Source organism: Halyomorpha halys, unplaced genomic scaffold (assembly GCF_000696795.3).
Source record: "Halyomorpha halys isolate HHAL.00 unplaced genomic scaffold, Hhal_1.1 Scaffold865.1, whole genome shotgun sequence".
Taxonomy (NCBI): Eukaryota; Metazoa; Arthropoda; class Insecta; order Hemiptera; family Pentatomidae; genus Halyomorpha; species Halyomorpha halys.
This window is the reverse complement of record NW_027110332.1, coordinates 173,098-190,503: the sequence shown is the minus strand read 5'-3', so window position 1 is coordinate 190,503 and position 17,406 is coordinate 173,098. Positions and strand designations below refer to the sequence as shown.

Genomic DNA, 17,406 nt, shown 5'->3' with positions numbered 1-17,406 from the left:
AATAACCTACATATATGTTTTATTTCCCCCTTTTGTCATCTCTTTATTTTAAATTTTCAGTTTGTACAAATATGTGCTGACTTGATTTTCATATGTATTTTATTATTTGTTCTTTACCCTTACATAATTTTAATATTATTTTTCTCATACAAGCTTCATCTTCTTATAATACTTAGACTATACATGTCTTTCAACACTATTTATGGATCTATTATGTTAGTTATTTTCTTATTCTCTAATCATTTTGCATTACGTTTTATTCATTGGCTGTTATCTTGTTTTTTTGTTCTTAGCCCTGAAGACTTGAAATTCTGGCTGAAACGTTGACACTAATAAATAAGCTTTACTTATTTGTGTTCTTCACTGATTGCATTTAAACAAATCGAATATTTCCACATAGGTTTTCTGTACATCAGTATAGTAGAGTAAATTAATGAAATAAAAAATGAAAAAAGGGAAATAATTTAAAATAAATAGAAATGTATTTTGCTCAATTTATTAAAGATCTAAATTTTAATACATTTTAAGTTATTAATGTAGATTTCTTTTTCTTATGATAAAAATTTTAATTAACATACGAATAATAGGTACATATTAAATAGCCTTCATATAAAAATATTATAAATAGATCGTAAACCAGTGCATTATTTGTCTAATACATTTTTTTTTCTCCAGACAATAAAGTGATTATTTGCTGGGAGTTCATGCTTGCTCTCAAGAACAATACCATTTTCTTTGGCAAGTGGCTCCAACTCTCTGTGGACATCACGAAGACCCCATGAAGGATTCCGAGCTTTTAGAGTTGCATTGAAATTAACGTTGCTCTCTGGTGTGATGGAGCCATTGAAAGCATAGGGACCATATGTAAATAAATAGCCCTCTTTCTTCAACAGCTCACCCGCTCCTTTAAATAAGCCTGTAAATGTTTACTAAATATCAAGTGTTAATAATAAGACATTTCACTAATAAAATATGTACAAAACTTTCATTTTTTCAGTTATATTCAAATAATAATATTGATTTGAAAATAACCAATATTTAAGTAAAACATTATTATAGTTTTGACCCTGTTCCTTGAAACTTTTTCTAAGAAATATTAATATTAAATACCATACTTTTCAGATGCTACCATGTTAAAGGTCATTTTGTGTTTTAGAGAGTTATTAAATTTAAACCAACTAGATTATTTCTATCTGGATTGTCACTAATACCAATACTGTAGATAGAACGTTAACAATTTTTGTTGGTTTTTTGACAAAATAATACATTTTTGTACTGTATCAAAGGCATTTGGAATGGGAGGGATTTTCTTTGTTTCATAAGCCCTAGAACAAGGTATTGGAGGTTTCAGAAATACCTAGTTGATATATATATTTTTCTCGTAACATCTCGAAACATTGACGGGCCTCCTTTGGATCAAATAAGCCGAAATTCAGTAAATAGAGGTTTTTCTAGACCATAAAAGTAGAAATGAAATATAATAAAAATTTCAATATGCCTAAATATTTTAATGTCTTGAGCACCTCTACATTCCCTCCAAATTTAAATAAAGGATTGACAATTTTTATGTTAATTGAATTGGCATTAGGGAAGTACCTTTTAGGAGTTCAACAATTTTGTTTCACTCTTAGCATTTTTTTTTTGTATGTTTTAAAGGATTAATAAAACAATTTATCACCTTTTATCTGTTTTCAACCAAAAATTAGGAGGAAATAAGATCTTAGTGACGGTCCTCTGCTACTATCGCTTCTCTTATATTTTACAATACATCCTGATTAATTATATTCTGCATCCTTTTCAACTTCAACAATCCATCACCATGTTTCTTATTACATATATAACTGGAGGTTCTCTCTTCCTCTTATTCTGCAAAGTTTCTGAAACTGGTTTCCTCTGCTTACATTTTCCTGTAAGACATTAACAAGTCTGGATTCAGGACTTCAGTGTTATGGTGACATTGAAAAATTGATTACATCCTCTCTGATGAGTCTTAGTGTAAGGGTTGGACTCGGCAGATTCATTGTATCCTAGTTCTTCACTTCTGTGTATATATGTTTTAGAGGTATTGTATAAAAATCAAATAAATAATGATACTTTTGACATTAACAATTAACATAAGCAAGATAAATTGTAAAAATCTCAATAAAACTTATTAAAAAGGCAAAAAAATGCATTTAAAACTTATATTATCATTAGCGCATCAATGTTAATATGAATTTTTTATCGATATAAAATATCAACCCAAAATTTTGCTATACAAGAAATTGTATAAAGGTCTATTATATTTAATTAGAAAAATATATAAACTTGTACCAGGTGCAACCAGATATTATCAATGCTTATGTTTGATTTTACTTCTTCCTGTTTTGCAGTTAAGGCCAATGAGTACAAGTAATCTAAACCATGGTCAATAATATATGTCAAGAAAAAAACTGCTTAGAAAATTATCCAGGAACAAGTGGAATTTGAAACTAAATATTTTAGGTTTTAACCATTCTTAATAAGGATACAATGTAAAATGATTCCAAGAATGAAAACTTTCTTTATCATTAAAAGAGAGCATGTATCACCTGCACCAACACCTTCTGGATCTGCCAATGAACCTGTGCCACTGCGTGCTAGAAGGGCTCAGTAGTTGGCAACAATATACTGCATGTCAATAATTATTGCTTTCTATTTCTTAAAATTTGTATTCTATTCTAAATTATGGTAAATAGGATAAGTAATGACATAGTATCAACTCACCTTGTGAACACGCCCATTCTGAAACGTGGATCAGATTTACATTTAAAATATAGTCCACTGATCCTGATTTAAGACTTCCCCCAAGCCACATATTTGGAGGCTCTCTGATATCCACATACTGTGCATTTTTAATATTGCTATTTGGGTACTCAGCAACATATTCATTAATGCTTTTCAGTGAAGACATTTCCATTTCAGTGGGTTGAAAAGTAATATTGGGAAAATTGGGAGCGAAATGGGTGACATGTTGTCCAGAGCCTGAAGATATCTCCAGAAGGTAGCCTTTTGCATTAACATCAATATGCTTTTTTAGTTCCTGAAGTATAGGCTCTTTGTTTCTTTCAGCAGCTGGATGATGATGTTTAGTAGAAACCTGAGACCCAAGGCTAAAAATAATCAAACTAATTTGTAAACATTAAACAAATAACTAAACAACACAAAACTGAAACACTCTATAAGAATAAAAGCAATCATCAAGAAACAATAAAAATATAAGCCTGTATTATTTTTCATACAATATAATCAAACATAATAAGTAAATAAATGTTTATCCACAGCTCCATCAATAGTTGAAGGGCAACTCAGTTCTGAGTGAAGCAGACCAGCTCTATTTTTAAGCAACCTTCCTAGTGTCAAGCCATTAAATTATTTGGTCAACCATCAAATAAGAAATGAAAATGCCAGTTGAACTTAATTTTGAAATAACAAAAGTGGGTAAAAGTCCAACTTTTAAAACATATCTACTAGTGCTTGGGCAATTCCCCTGTAAAATGATTCCTTACCTTCCTCTGAATTCCCAAACCTTATGTTCACAGATAATAGAACAATTTATGAAAGCAAGGAGTTTTATTCATAATGCACTCACTGTACAGAAGCACTCTGACACACCTGCTTGGATCAAGATCATATCTAATTAATGAAACAAAGACTTAAGTCATTTAGGGAAAGGCCCAGAAAGAATCTTATTCAGGTACCAGCTACTCCCAGGGCTACATTTAAAGTTTTTAGTGCAAACAAGGATGTTTTCCACCTGATCTTCACACCATGGGATGGTGTAGGGGACATTCAGTCCAGCAATTTCTGATGAAAATAATGTATATAATAATTTAAATTTCATCGTGTAATAAAATCACTATTGAAAATAGCTTGATAATCAAATTTTTGCATTTGATCGGAATTTTTACCATAATAGTAAAGATAAAATAATTTTCGGGCCTAATCACTGTCGCTGGGCGACTGGCTCATATTTAACTGGGCTTATTTCACCCAGTTAACATTTTACTTCATGGTAAGAGTAGAGAGAGGAGAGCGAATAGATTATCGGCTTATATCAAGATTTGAAGAAGGCGGTAGACTTGATAGAGCATGGAGAACCATCACAACTCAATTATTTGAATACTGAATCCACTTATGCTGTTAAATTGTTTATATCATCTTTGTAGCTGGGAGTTGATGGGTCATCTTAGCAACCTCATAACTGCAATGGCGCCGGTTAGATTCAGGTCTTTTATGACGTGTTGCTCTAACACCAAAAAAAAAACTCGACAATCCCACACTGGTAAGATTAGGTTGGTTACCAGTAGATAACCAATTTGAGAATTGACCAGATATGGGGGGGGGGGGATAATAAAAATTGTGTAAACTGGGACCTGATAAACATGTCCCCGTGAAAGACAAAATAGTTCCACAAGATTCGTTCAGTTCCTAATTATAAGCAATTGCAAAACTATGTACTCCAATCGACAGTAATTAAAAGAAGACAGAATTCATCATTAATATTTTCTATACTGAATAAACGAATATTTTTATAGCGTGCTCTCCCTGATTTCATGCGCCCTTAGTCCCAGACCTAGTGGGCTTAATAGTTGTCGCGACACCGCTCCTGATCTGGAGTGTAACTACTACAGCCACCAAAATCATAAAGATCTGACACAGCGAACCAAGCTGCCGAAACGTGAACTACAGTCACCGCGCAGACATCGTACTTTGATATGTGTATTATGTCTTAAATATATTATAATGCCACACTACACTTGAATCATAGACTCCAGTTCCTACTTAATACTTTCCTTCCTTCTAAGAATCAAACTTCACATGGAATATTCCTGTTGTTTCAGATCTGTTCAAATGGTGGAGAGGGATAAGGTCCGTTTTTTCCAAAACAGCAAATATGTTTGGGAATGGGGCAAGATACTAAAGAAGTTTGTAGAATCGGGAAACTTCGAAACGTCATATAGGTCAACTACGCGCTGCTCCAAGTTCCACAAAAGACAGCCATATTCAATCCTAAAACAATATAATGTGAGATTATGTGGTTACTCTCTTCGGTCCGATATTTGCCTGAGAATCTGGATTCTAGACTCCCCTTAAAAACCTTTAGGCTCCGTTTCCAGTCCCTTACCTCCTAACGAAATTCCTCGACACTCAGTTCTATGTAGTTCAACTAATACTACTAGTTTTCCCGATAGTTTCCGAGATTGTTTAATGGACTGATTACTGTGTGATGTTATAAAAATAACAGATTTGGGTAATGCTTATTTAAGTATAGCTGATTGTCATATACCTCATTGGAAGAAGGTTATAGGTTTGTTCCAAGGACCCTTTTGACAATCAGCAAACTGCCAGAAGCATGCACAGTTTCGTTTGGGCGTTCCATGGAGGCCAGCGCCATTTCTCTGAGTGTTTTAGACATCTGTTCCAAGCTTGGGACCGTTTACAAACTGTCAAAACAGTCCCTTCCTTTATATTAAAAAAATTATAATGTAATACTACTATTACAGTATTATAGCCCAAGAGGAGAGTCAGCTATTTCATCCCAATTTTTGATTACTTTAATATGTATAATTAATAGTCAAAATTGATAAGTCTGCCAAGTGTAGTTAGGAGGAATAAAAAATGGCGACTGTTTCAAAATGTAAAAAAAGTAATTTTTTATTCGAAGCTCCACATCGTTAAAACAACCTGCAATACTAGAAAACCTAATTTACTAAAATATGAACCCTAACAGAACTGGTTACGTAAAATAGTTACCGAGATACAGTTATTTAAAAAGCAAAATTTCCTACAAAATGTACTGATAAATCAGTTAATGAATTGGTTGTGAGAACTCTATATCTCAGAAACCGTTAAACAAACAAATATCTGTTAGCACTCAAATTAAAGCTATATTAAAAGTTTAGCTATTTCTTGGAGGAAGGAGTGTATTGGTGGGTGTAAGCTGGCAAGCAGTGTAAGAAGGCATGTACTCTGACTTTCACCTCAAATTCTGAAGAAGAATAAATTATATTTGTAATATGAAACTGGTTGATGATATATTTTTACCAAACTTTTTTTTTTTGTTCAGTCTTTTATAAGTATATTAGGTACCAGGGAAAGGGGTGGATGTGTCATAATTCTACTCTTCTTCTAAGCAAAAATGGCTCAAAGGGGTCGGAATTAGGTCACGCTCCTTAAGGGTAACTTTACGTTGAAGTTAATAGGATTTCGTAAATGTACGAATGGTAATTATCTGTAAAACCGTTCATTAATCGCAAATGTGAAGATAATATACGTTGTAGTAAAGGTTATTTCCAACAATTTGGTATATCTATAATGAAAATCCATTGAGCCGTTCTCGCGAAATTCGTGCTTCTTTCTCTATGCTTCAAACTGATTTCAAGGTGAATATTAAGGATCTCCAAAAGTAAGTGAATAAAATAAAATTGAATAAACTATGTAAAATCTTCAATTAATATTTTCTAGGAATTGTTAATATATATTTAATAAAAACATTAAAATACAGAGTTTATTACAAATAAATAATTGTTTCTGATGTAATACAGATAGTTGTGTATATTTTTAGAATATTCAATGTTTACAACAAAAAAGGGACTGAATTAATAGTTATTCAAAAAATCAATATCAACAACAAAATGTAAGCACGCTTTGAGTGATTCTCACCTTTTTTTTTTTTTTTTTTTTAAATTCCCCTATCGAGCCATTTCTAGAATACGAGGTGCGATAGCAATTCTCAACTGTCTACTGTCAAATTTGGCGTACTGGATACCACGCCCACGAAAGGAATAGACTCCGGCTTCAAGTGTCACTCGCCTTGAAAGTGTACTCCCGCCTCCAAGTATATTAGCACCGCCGATCAAAACAAGCACCAGTGGTGGGAGTTCCAAAATTTCTATATATACTATTATTTTAGATCACAGCAGTCTCATTTCATTTGGTACGCTCGCTGAAGAGATACACAAACGAATCTTTTACAGTGTAGGTCGGGCCTATACTATCTTGTACGATTCTATATACTTATATAGGTTTTTAGTGTTTGAGGTGGTTATAGGGGATCCATCAAATGTAAATAAACCAAAACAAATAACTGTGTACACTTACACTTATAGCACTCTCATTCCCACAATCTATTATCATAGGCAAGAATATTCCACAAAGAAGATCAACGTGTAGGTAATAATTAAATAAATGAAAAGATCTTAATAAAATAATAACAAATAAAATATTGAAAATCTAACTAATGTGTACTTACTTTTGATATGACTCATATGAGGACATATTTTCAGAAAAACCTCAGAGCCGACACTTAAATATAGAACTCCAACAGTGATAAAATATTATCAGTTAAAGTAAACGAGAGATAAATGACTAGCGATAAAAAGATCTACAAAGCGATAAAACTTACGAGTAACTGTTGATAAGCATACTTACCACGAAATGATTGAAAAGCAACATTGTAATATCTTGCAGATTGGGAGTAGATTATATGATGGTCAAAATTAAAGGCATTCAAATTAGCTTTCTACTAAGATCCTCAACCACAAAATGTTTTGAAAAAAACATTATTGAATAATACAATATTGTTACCCAATTTTACAATTCTTTTTAATAGAGAGCGCAAATAAATAATAATAAAATAAAATTATAAAAAAGAGAATAGAAAAATACTTAGGTTGGTGGTTCCTTGAGAAGGACCGCGTGAGGGTACTCAGAATTTATTGCTAGAACTAGTTTATTAATTAGTTTTCCTAATGTTTGTGTATCAGGTGATAAGAAAATCCACAATAAACGTAACTCAAATACTCCTTTTTAAATAACCTAGTGCTATGTTTTACATAATTATTTTTCCGAGGGAGATCCTTCTTACTCCCGCGTCGGGGGTGGGGCGGGGTGCACATGGTTTAATTTTCAGTTAAGTGGCCCGCAGACTTCTCTGCCTCGGGAAACACTGATTTAGGGAATGCGTGAGAACACCCGTCCCTCTTATCATAAACGTAGTAATGATTTTTTTAGTTGTAAAGGATAATAGTTTCCATAGCTGATATCTACCTGTAATCTAATTTCATCATCTTAATAATGCCATTGTCATCATTGTTTTTCTTGGATTAGTCCGTATAACATTCAAAACAATATTTGATTGCACTTAAGTTCTTATCGCCGCAAAATTACTCCTATACTTTCCTGATAGAAATGAATACATCTCTTATAAATCTTTTTTTTTCTTTGTTTATTTTAACAGCTTGTATAGCATGGTTGATTTCGGACTGGTAGAGAGCATATGATTCAAGCAATATTAGAGCTTTCTGGTCGACACAGTACTTTTCATGGGAACAATACTTTTTTTAGTCCAGAGGCCTCTTTAATTCATGTACTTTTTAACATTACAATGGTGGAAGATTATTAATACAACAATACCTGGGCATTTTTCGATTACATCTCATTATCTTCACCGCATTTGCGGCAATAAGTTCTCATTCTCTAGGCCAGCAATGTTATCTGTTTTCGTTGTATCTTTGTAGTTACTGACTCTGTTAAAACCAACATATGTTTGTTTTTTACAATGTAAAGAAATAACAATACCTTCGGGTCACAATTATGTGTATATACGATTGCTCGGCCGTTTCTTCTCACTACCCAGTCCGTCATCTTAATTAGATTTCGCCACGGCGGGCGGACGTACCCTCTTTCGAATCTACCTCCACATAGACAACCTACCCACAGCAGGGGTCGATCACTCACCCACGGGGATATAGATATTTTTTTCTTTCTTAAACCTCAATTTTAATTATTGTAGTAGTTCGGTTAAGTTTGTTTTTCTAGTTTATATGTTTTGTTTTCAAATGCTTTCGTTTTATTATGTTCAATTATTCAAAATACAACAATAAAAAATTTCGAAAATTCATTTCTTTTATTTTTACTACTCTTCACGGTTGGGCAAGCAAAGGTTCCTTTTGAACCCCCTACCCGCCGTAACAGACTCTATGCCGTCTACATCATAGGGGAGTCATACGAAATTCGATATCTCAATTCTCGCTTTGCACATCTCAGAATGATATGAAGAGCTTTTGGAACATACAGTCTTTCAGTTGCAGATGGGTCGTCCGGCAGTAAACGAGGTGTTAAACCTTAGCCTTGGTATTCGCTGGGACTCTCGGATTGATTTTATACTTCTCCAAAACGTTGTGTCTGAACATTTCAGTACTTATTTGAGCAGTTTTTAAGACGGATTTATTTGTAATGATAATTAAAATAGGCTTATGAAGCATCTACGGCTCAGTTTACGCCAATGGAACCTGGAAAATACTCACCAATAGAACAGGACTCTGCAGGCATCTAAATATATTAAGGGTGATAAAATTAATTTTCTTTTTAAATCAAATGTTTTACGCCATATTTTTACTTCTATTTATCAAAGGCATATGTTTGCTAGGTTTCGACCCCACTCTAAAAAATAATGAGCAAATATTTATGTTACCATTATAAGATGATATCCACCTCAGATGAGATGGAAATGTTGTTTTTACATTCTTGTAAATAACTTTGAGTCATACTACTTCTACTAACCTTGACTTATATTATTCCTATTATACGTTTTATCAGCATATTCAATATGGGAATCATCATTGAATTAATTTTACATAAATACCGCCGACTTATTTTCGTTCATGTCTGTCATATTCCAATTATCACGTTAATCTTATTTTCAAATGAGAATTGTATCGAATTCTTGATATATCGAAGAATTCTTTTTATGATTTCATATTAACTTCCATAACCTTTATGGATCACTACTCTGAGATATCATTAAAGTCTTTTTCATGCCAATTTTATATGGATTAATTTCTTTTAAGTTATTAGTCGTATGAATGTTATAAAAATAATTGAATTAATAATATTGTTCTATCTCAAGCCGGGTCCAAAATGAAACTATTCTACATTATTTTACAAAATGAGCCGAAAACGATTTTAATTATCGAATTATTAACTTGGCTAATACATTTATCGACCCTCACAATGAAACAGCGTTTAAAAAAAAAGGAAGTTTTTCCGAGTACATAGCTAAATATAGCTTCCTCAACCTTTTTCATTTATCTTAAGATTTCTAGTGATTAAGTTATTACCTATATTTCAAGATTAATGATGTGTTGTTTGAGAATAATGTCTATGGGATAACCCATTGCTGAAATATAGGTCTGTGCAGAAAAAAGTTAACGGAATCTAATGAAATTAACATTAGACCCATGTTACACGCGTCCCAACTTGTAAGTATGCTTGCATTAACTTGAGTGTTTGTTCACACCTGAACATAAAGTTCACTACAGAAAAACAGGCATAATTTTAATTTGTTCCCTGATCTCCAAAACCTCAAATCCAAGTAAACATTTTTTTCATTTCCTCCATGAATGAACAAGACTTCCCAATCACTGTTAGTGGGAAGCAAAATCGTGAGTAGCAAAGCTCAGACATTGAGGGACTTCACAGATATATCTATTTGGTATAGATCTGGAAGCATTGCACCATTTAGAATTTATTTACTCCTCCATGAGTCCAGAAAACCCCCAGTTAGGCTATCATTTTTACTGATGAATGAATTCTTGTCTTTCTTTTAGTTAAGAAACAGCTTTTCATGAAGTTATGTTATACCTACCTTACTCAAACTTTAATAATTGAAAAATAGACATCTATTTACAGAGAATGGTCAAATTGCATGCCTCGTAATGCTATTTTAAAAATATTACACTAGAAAAGGAGTACATTTACTGTTTAATTAGAGGATAAATATAAAATTTCTATCAATTATTAATGCTATGTTGATTTTGTTCAAAACGTTTTTCAATTTTTGATTAAAATTAAATTAAAATCTGTACTGCGATAACCCATGAAGGGTCAGGGGTTCAGTACTTTGTAAGGAAGTACTATTACTAGACCAACGGTTATGCAAGGAGGTGATTTGGTCAACTCATGTCCGACCTCCAAGGCCTCAAGGACTCCATCAGGGTTCCCATAAAACAATCTTCTGACTGTCTTCTCCTCATCCAGTCTGATTACATGGCCCAGCCAACTAATTCTTTGTGTTCTTACAAATTAGGTACACAGATTGTTTTACAGTGTTTAGAGTTCATAGTTTTTTTCTGAGTCGAAATGAACCATTTTCCTATGAAGGTACATAAATGCATCTAGAAATTTTTCTTTCAAACCTGTCAATACGTTCAGTAGATACTTTATGCAACATACAGGTTTCTGATCAGGTCAGCCATGAATTTTAGACCACTGCCAGTCACAAGCCTGAATAAAAGAGAAGGGTTTAGAGGAGATCTGACAACTTTCCACTTGTATAAAAGCATCAAGTTTACTAATGTTCAACACAGAGGCCTCAGAAATCAGATTGTCTTACGGAAATGGCATGGAACTCCCACAAAGGTATTTAAATTTGGTTAAATAGGGTTGAAAATAAATAAGATTACTGTTCACTATAAAAATTTATTGAGATTTTTAATGACATAGAGAAGTGAACATGATTCACCTTATGAAAGATATCTTGATAGTGACTATTTATAATTCATTGGTATGTGACTAATTAAATTAGTAGATAATTTTTTTTTTATAACAACTTATTTCTAATCTTTAAGTAAAGATTCCATTATTATAAAACAGCAGTGTAAGGAATTTAGCCCTATTCATATTTTTATACATAAGAGAGTAGACATCTTAGTAGTATTTGGAAAAAAACAGCTAATTTTTTAAAAAGTAAACATGCATGTATTTTTAAACTTAAAGTTCTCAGAAATAAAAGATCGCAAAGGATAAAATTCTAAATTCAAAACAATTTAAACTATGAACTGACATGTATACAACAGTAGATTTTTTGTATAGAACAAGTACATAGACATTTCAGGAAAAAAACAACATTAATAAATTTATACAAAAATAGTCTATATTATAAATATTGTAGCCTGTTTCTAACTGTATATATTTTATCTGATTAAAAAGAAGAAAAATCAATATATTATAATCAGGCATAATTCATTTTGCAAAAGCTTACCATGGAAACCATCAGGGATATTTTTCCTCAGCCAGCTCGAAGTTAATATTTTGCGAGTTTAGGTATGTTGTAACAAAACATGCCCTATATATTCACTGCACAAATATGAAAATACAATAGTCGGGAATTTTGGATATTCTTTTCTATCCTATCATCATTTATAAATACCAAGATGAGCGTATCTCTTCTTGAGGTGAGACACAAAGCATTTATAACATGTTAGTCCAAAGGTATCTTACATTTCTTATTACCTACGACTGGATATATTCTTATTTGTCTTGCACTTTATCTGATCATATAATTTAGCTTCAGTGATCAAAAGTCCAACTCAAATCTTTTGCAAAGCTAGTAACATCATCAAAATTTCTAAGTGCTTTTCTTATGCTCTTGAGATTCATATAAATGTTCATGTTTAAATAAAATAAATGAGATTCATGTTAAGGTTTAAATATGTCTGAAAGCTTTTACTTGCACTCTACTGCCATTTGCTTTCACGGTTCTAAAAAAAAGAAACCTGATAACTGTTCTCATCATTTTGTTTTGATGGAGAAGCCACTAACATTTTTTCATATAAATAATCCATTATACTTTACTTCTTTACTAAAAGTTGAAAAATTAATAAATCAGTTCTTCAAATAATATGGTAGTATGATAAATATTTCTTGAACAATCAGTTGTAAATAAAAGTTTGCATTATCAATACAGGAAGAATGATTTTAATATACTTTTTGCGAAAATATAATTTGTAGTGATATCCTGTGAGGAATTAGATTACTGACATGTGATATCATGTAAAGTAATCTTACATTATATTTAACAGTGTTTTTTCCCCAACCTTTTGACCAAGAAGAAAGTTTTCACTAAATGAATTGATCAGCTAATTTTTGTGAAAGGGGATGAGTTGTGTCCAACAATTCTTAAAGGATTGAAAGAACTTTTTCATTACAACCAAATTATGGAATTTTATTATGCAAAGAAAACTGAATTAAACTTCAATTTTCTCTGTTGGAATTATTTATGACTAAAATCATTCTTCTCATGGGATATTCATATTTAAAAAATGTTAAATCATTTGATTCTCTTATATATAATATTGCACTCATATAACTTTAATGCCAATTTGAATTTCATCAGAATCTGTCTTTACAACAGATAATAGTAATTAAGCAATAATGCTACAATAAAAATTAATAATTACATAATATTGTTTCATAGACTTTTGCTCTTTAATTAATAATTTAATATTTATTAAATTAATATAAATTAAGGCACACTTACTGTCCAGTGAATACCATTTTTACTATATAGGCCTATAAATTAAATATTTTAGTTTCAAAAAACAAACAATGTTAAGCTTTTAGAGGAAAAAAAAAATCATAAAAACCTGAAATATTTAGATCAACAAATCAAAACTTTAAAACATTATGCAGTAACTCTCTTTTATCTGGTATTTTATTGAGCAATTTGAAGGATGTGACCAGAAATAACAAATTGAAGAAATTAGTATGCTGGTTAAAAAAAAAATATAAATAAATAAAAGGTTCACAAGTAATAACTGTTGAATTAACTAAACTAAAATTTATTATGACCATTTTCAAATTATTTTACATTTGTTGGAAACTATGGATAAAGGAGAGTCCAAGTGCATAGATAATAAAAATATACACTGGATATCATTTGTAACAGCCTCCAAGGGATATTCAGTCATTACAACCAGTCACAGCACATAGGTAGAATATAAAATAAGAATTTTTTAAAATCAATAAAAAAATTACTGTTGCCAAACTCCAATAAATTGCATTATTCCACAATTACTCATTTTAACTGTGGTTGCTATATATGTTAATAAAAATAAATTAGTAAGGCTCTGAAAATCATGAGTTTGGAAATATTCTTTACTATAACCAATATGTCCTTATATCTAAGGTAGTCATCAATGATATCCTTAGTACTTTTAATTTTAATTAAACTGGAAGTACCTCCATATAAAACATATCAAATTAAAATAAAAAATTGAGACTTTAAAAGAATTAACAAATCAATAACAAAAAAAGTAATTTTACTATGGATATGACCTATTTTTAAAATAAAAGTATTTAATACTTTATAAATACCCACAGTAAAATATTATAATTTTATAAAATATATATGAGCACGAGAAATTAAATTGCAATAATTTGATTTAAATTATAAAAAACTTGTATTAACTTTAGGTAAAGCTTTTATAAATGCACAATACTGTATTAAAGTTCGACATACTAAATATGTTTTTGCTAATTGCCTGTAATGGCCAATTGTAAATATATTTTCAGTTTATAAAAGATATCTTTGTAGGATCATATAAATAAAATATATTTTTTTAATATTTGTTGTGTCTATCTGACTCAAAATGAATGGAAAAATATTTAAAATAAAATGTGTTGAAAAAAAAATACAAGTATTAATATTCATATTTTACCTTGATTAATTATGATTTGAACTAAACTTGTTCCGTCAATATAGATTAATCAGTAAATGAATACCATTGTTAAGTGGCTCCCTCCTCTCAACAGTTAAGTAAGGCGTAAATTGACTCATAAAACAAAAAGTTGTTAATGATGAGTCAATGAATAAAATAAAAAAAATAAATAAAAAAGAAGAAAACATGAAGATGATATGAAATAATTAATAATCTTTTTTACTTGATTCATCAATCAAAAATATTTTAATCCATATTAAAAATTTATAACCTATAATACAGGTTGTATAATAAATATTTTTACTAAAATAATACTAATATGCTCGCATATGAAAATATTTTATATATTATATAATCAAGCATTATCAGCCCAATATATAATACAATTAAAAATTTTTATTTCTTTCTCCAGACAAGAAAGTTGTTATTGGCTGGCAGATCGTGCTTGCTCTCAAGAAAAATGCCATTAGCATTCGCAAGTGGTTCTAGCTCCCTAGGAACATCCCGAAGACCCCATGAAGGATTCTGAGCTCTGAGGGATGCATTGAAATTAACATTACTCTCTGGTGTGATAGAGCCATTGAAAGCATAGGGACCGTATGTAAATAAATAGCCCTCTTTTTTCAACAGTTCACCAGCTCCTTTAAATAAGCCTGTAAATGTTTATGAATTATCAAGTGATAATAATAAAACATTTCACTAATAAAATGTTTACTGTTTTTATTTTTCAATTATATACATATTATAAAATAATATATTTAATATATTATTAGCAACTGTGCATTAAAATATACAAACTGTACATATTTATGTCACCACACTGTTCTATTATTCAATTATCATGCTCTCACTATTCTACAAAGGAAATGACCAGTAGCTTTTTGAATCATTATATAGGCACACAGATAGTACCCATAAACTAAAGCTATTAATTAACCAAGATAACTTGGTATGAGCATTATGAGAAAAAATTAACTACTCAACTAATTAAAAGGTTGAAAATTAAAGAGATGCATTGGACAACTCAATATGAATAGGAATATCAATCATACCATTGTAACATATGATGCAATATCATATTTAAAATGACAAATTTCCATCATGGATCAATGAATTAATAGACTATAGTAACAACAGACAAACTTAAAAAAAATTAAGCAGACAATCCCAAAACAGTACAGCGCATAATAAAATAACTGAAAGAAATACCAACTTCTTACAAAAAACAACTTTCCTTAGATAAAATATTATAAATCTAAAGCCATGGTAGTTATAGGAGAACAACTGCCATGGCATTTTATTATTACCTGAGGCCTATCAAATTCTAACCAATATTTGAAAGATTACTTCCTTTTGTGGACTAAGTATAAGGTTTGTACCAATATAGGTTCCAAAAAAAGAGGTCAACAATTGACCAGACCTTCACAATACTTGAAAAAGGAAAGGTATACTAGAAGAAAATTTATTTTTAAGAAATTTATGAAAACAAGAATTAATAAATAAATGGAGATTCATAAATTTAAATTTATTATTGAAAAAATTTAAAAAAGATTTATTTTGTTACCTACCCTATCTTTCAAAAAACCTTTAAAAAAAAAAAAAAGGATGATTTTTAATTAAAATAAGCATTATACAATATATAAAATGTAATATTTAGCCCAATAATGTTTAAATACCTATTTTTTAACCATGACGAAACATTGTTATCACCTATGTATGCCACTGAATTTAAGTATGGAATCAGTTTAGACATGAATATTTTACGGGTTCTTTTAAAACTGAATTGCTAAATAAGGACTCTAGAAAGTTATTATATTTCACCAAACTTATTATAAAAAATTTAGACAATGTGAAATAATCCAAAACAATATAATAAAATTAAACAAAATACCTCTGAAACATGTAAAAAATGTTATTGGAAGTGTATAAAATAAAATAATACATAAGTAAATAAATAAATAAACTTCAAAAAATAAATTTGGTATAGAAGAAGTGTAAAATTCCTTAAAGGCGGCAACTATCTATAATGATTGTGGCTGGTCGAAGCACTAAACACAGCTCAGGATTATACAAGGTGAAAGGGAGGTGCTAGAGCTCTTCCTATCACTCCAAACACAAGCTAGAAAGTGACATCCCTAGACCGATGGCGACAATGGGTTGTCAAATACAAGGTGTTAAAGGCACCAGAAGAAGAATGTTAGTTTCAACATAGTACCATTTTAGTTTGTCCTTGGTCTACGATATTCTTGTGAAAGTCTTGTTTGCTGATCCAATAATGCTTTTAATGCAGAATCTTAAATGTCCCTTGTGTCCTGATGGGAAATTTCTTATCCAATACAAAATAAATAATTAAGGACCTAATGGCCAAGCAAAATAGTGTGAGGATCCCAGAGTGCCTGGTGGTTTGATTTCCACATGGTTCAGTCAATATTCATTTCTCAACTCCCCTCAGAAGTGTATCTTGAGATTCAAGATAGTGTATAGGACTTCATTCAATGAAAGTCGTAAATCAAAATAATAGATAAATAATTGAAGTAAAATGCAAACAACAATTTTAGGTTCCTATAACTTTATTTGAAAATTGAGAAAGAAAAATAGTAGAACAATCTCTAAAATTCTATCAATGAACATAGACAATAGAAGCTTTGCTATGAAAATAGACATCCTATTTAATAAAAATAGGCTTAAGGATGTAAAACATTCTATTAATTAAACTAAAAATGCAATTAGATTGATTAAATTTTTTTTTATTATAACAGTTTCATTTTCTTTTAACAATTAATAATGGGGAGGGTAAAGTCTTGTGAAAAAGCCACCCCTAACTATTTATGGTGTAAAATTATTCAGTAATTATAAACAATAAAGATCCATTGTTAAAGTAAAG

At 30.6% G+C, this 17,406-nt stretch overlaps 3 protein-coding genes and 1 long non-coding RNA gene across 5 annotated transcripts in view; 2 read left to right on the top strand and 2 right to left on the bottom strand.

Annotated features, from left to right (window-relative positions):
• The window catches only part of LOC106686727 (LHFPL tetraspan subfamily member 2 protein), a 33,585-nt gene extending 32,597 nt beyond the window's left edge, over positions 1-988 (top strand). Inside the window, exon 6 of the mRNA XM_014430187.3 lies at positions 676-988. The gene's annotated coding sequence lies outside the window, so the exon portion shown is untranslated. The remainder of the gene's footprint in view (positions 1-675) is intronic.
• Positions 475-7,381, bottom strand: LOC106686726 (methyltransferase-like 26). 2 transcript variants are annotated; one of them, XM_067048481.1, is made up of 3 exons: positions 7,274-7,381; positions 2,746-3,131; positions 475-916 (listed from the first exon to the last, which is right to left on the bottom strand). In XM_067048481.1, exons 1-3 carry the CDS (start codon positions 7,297-7,299, stop codon positions 645-647), a joined length of 684 nt encoding a protein of 227 aa, XP_066904582.1. In that variant the 5' UTR covers positions 7,300-7,381; the 3' UTR covers positions 475-644. The 2 variants fall into 2 exon arrangements, with proteins under 2 accessions (XP_066904582.1, XP_066904583.1); XM_067048482.1 differs by lacking the exon at positions 7,274-7,381 and adding an exon at positions 5,309-5,328.
• Positions 7,382-9,901: 2,520 nt separating this feature from the next.
• On the top strand, positions 9,902-15,074 carry LOC106686728 (uncharacterized). Its single transcript, XR_001344059.3, has 3 exons — positions 9,902-10,283; positions 11,259-11,442; positions 14,935-15,074. It is a non-coding gene; the product is annotated as an uncharacterized lncRNA (long non-coding RNA).
• Positions 11,489-17,406, bottom strand: part of LOC106686725 (methyltransferase-like 26) — a 9,328-nt gene continuing 3,410 nt past the window's right edge. The window contains exon 4 of the mRNA XM_014430182.3: positions 11,489-15,175. Within this exon, the coding sequence (XP_014285668.1) occupies positions 14,919-15,175 (257 nt within the window). The 3' untranslated portion in view covers positions 11,489-14,918. The remainder of the gene's footprint in view (positions 15,176-17,406) is intronic.

Bases quoted from the DNA above. Each gene is read 5' to 3' on its own strand.
- LOC106686726 (XM_067048481.1), bottom strand. From the start codon at position 7,299: ATGTCCTCATATGAGTCATATCAAAA. The intron at 3,132-7,273 runs GTAAGTACACAT...GATTATTTTTAG, and splicing joins TCATATGAGTCATATCAAAA to CCTTGGGTCTCAGGTTTCTA. The intron at 917-2,745 runs GTGAGTTGATAC...AAACATTTACAG, and splicing joins AGAATGGGCGTGTTCACAAG to GCTTATTTAAAGGAGCGGGT.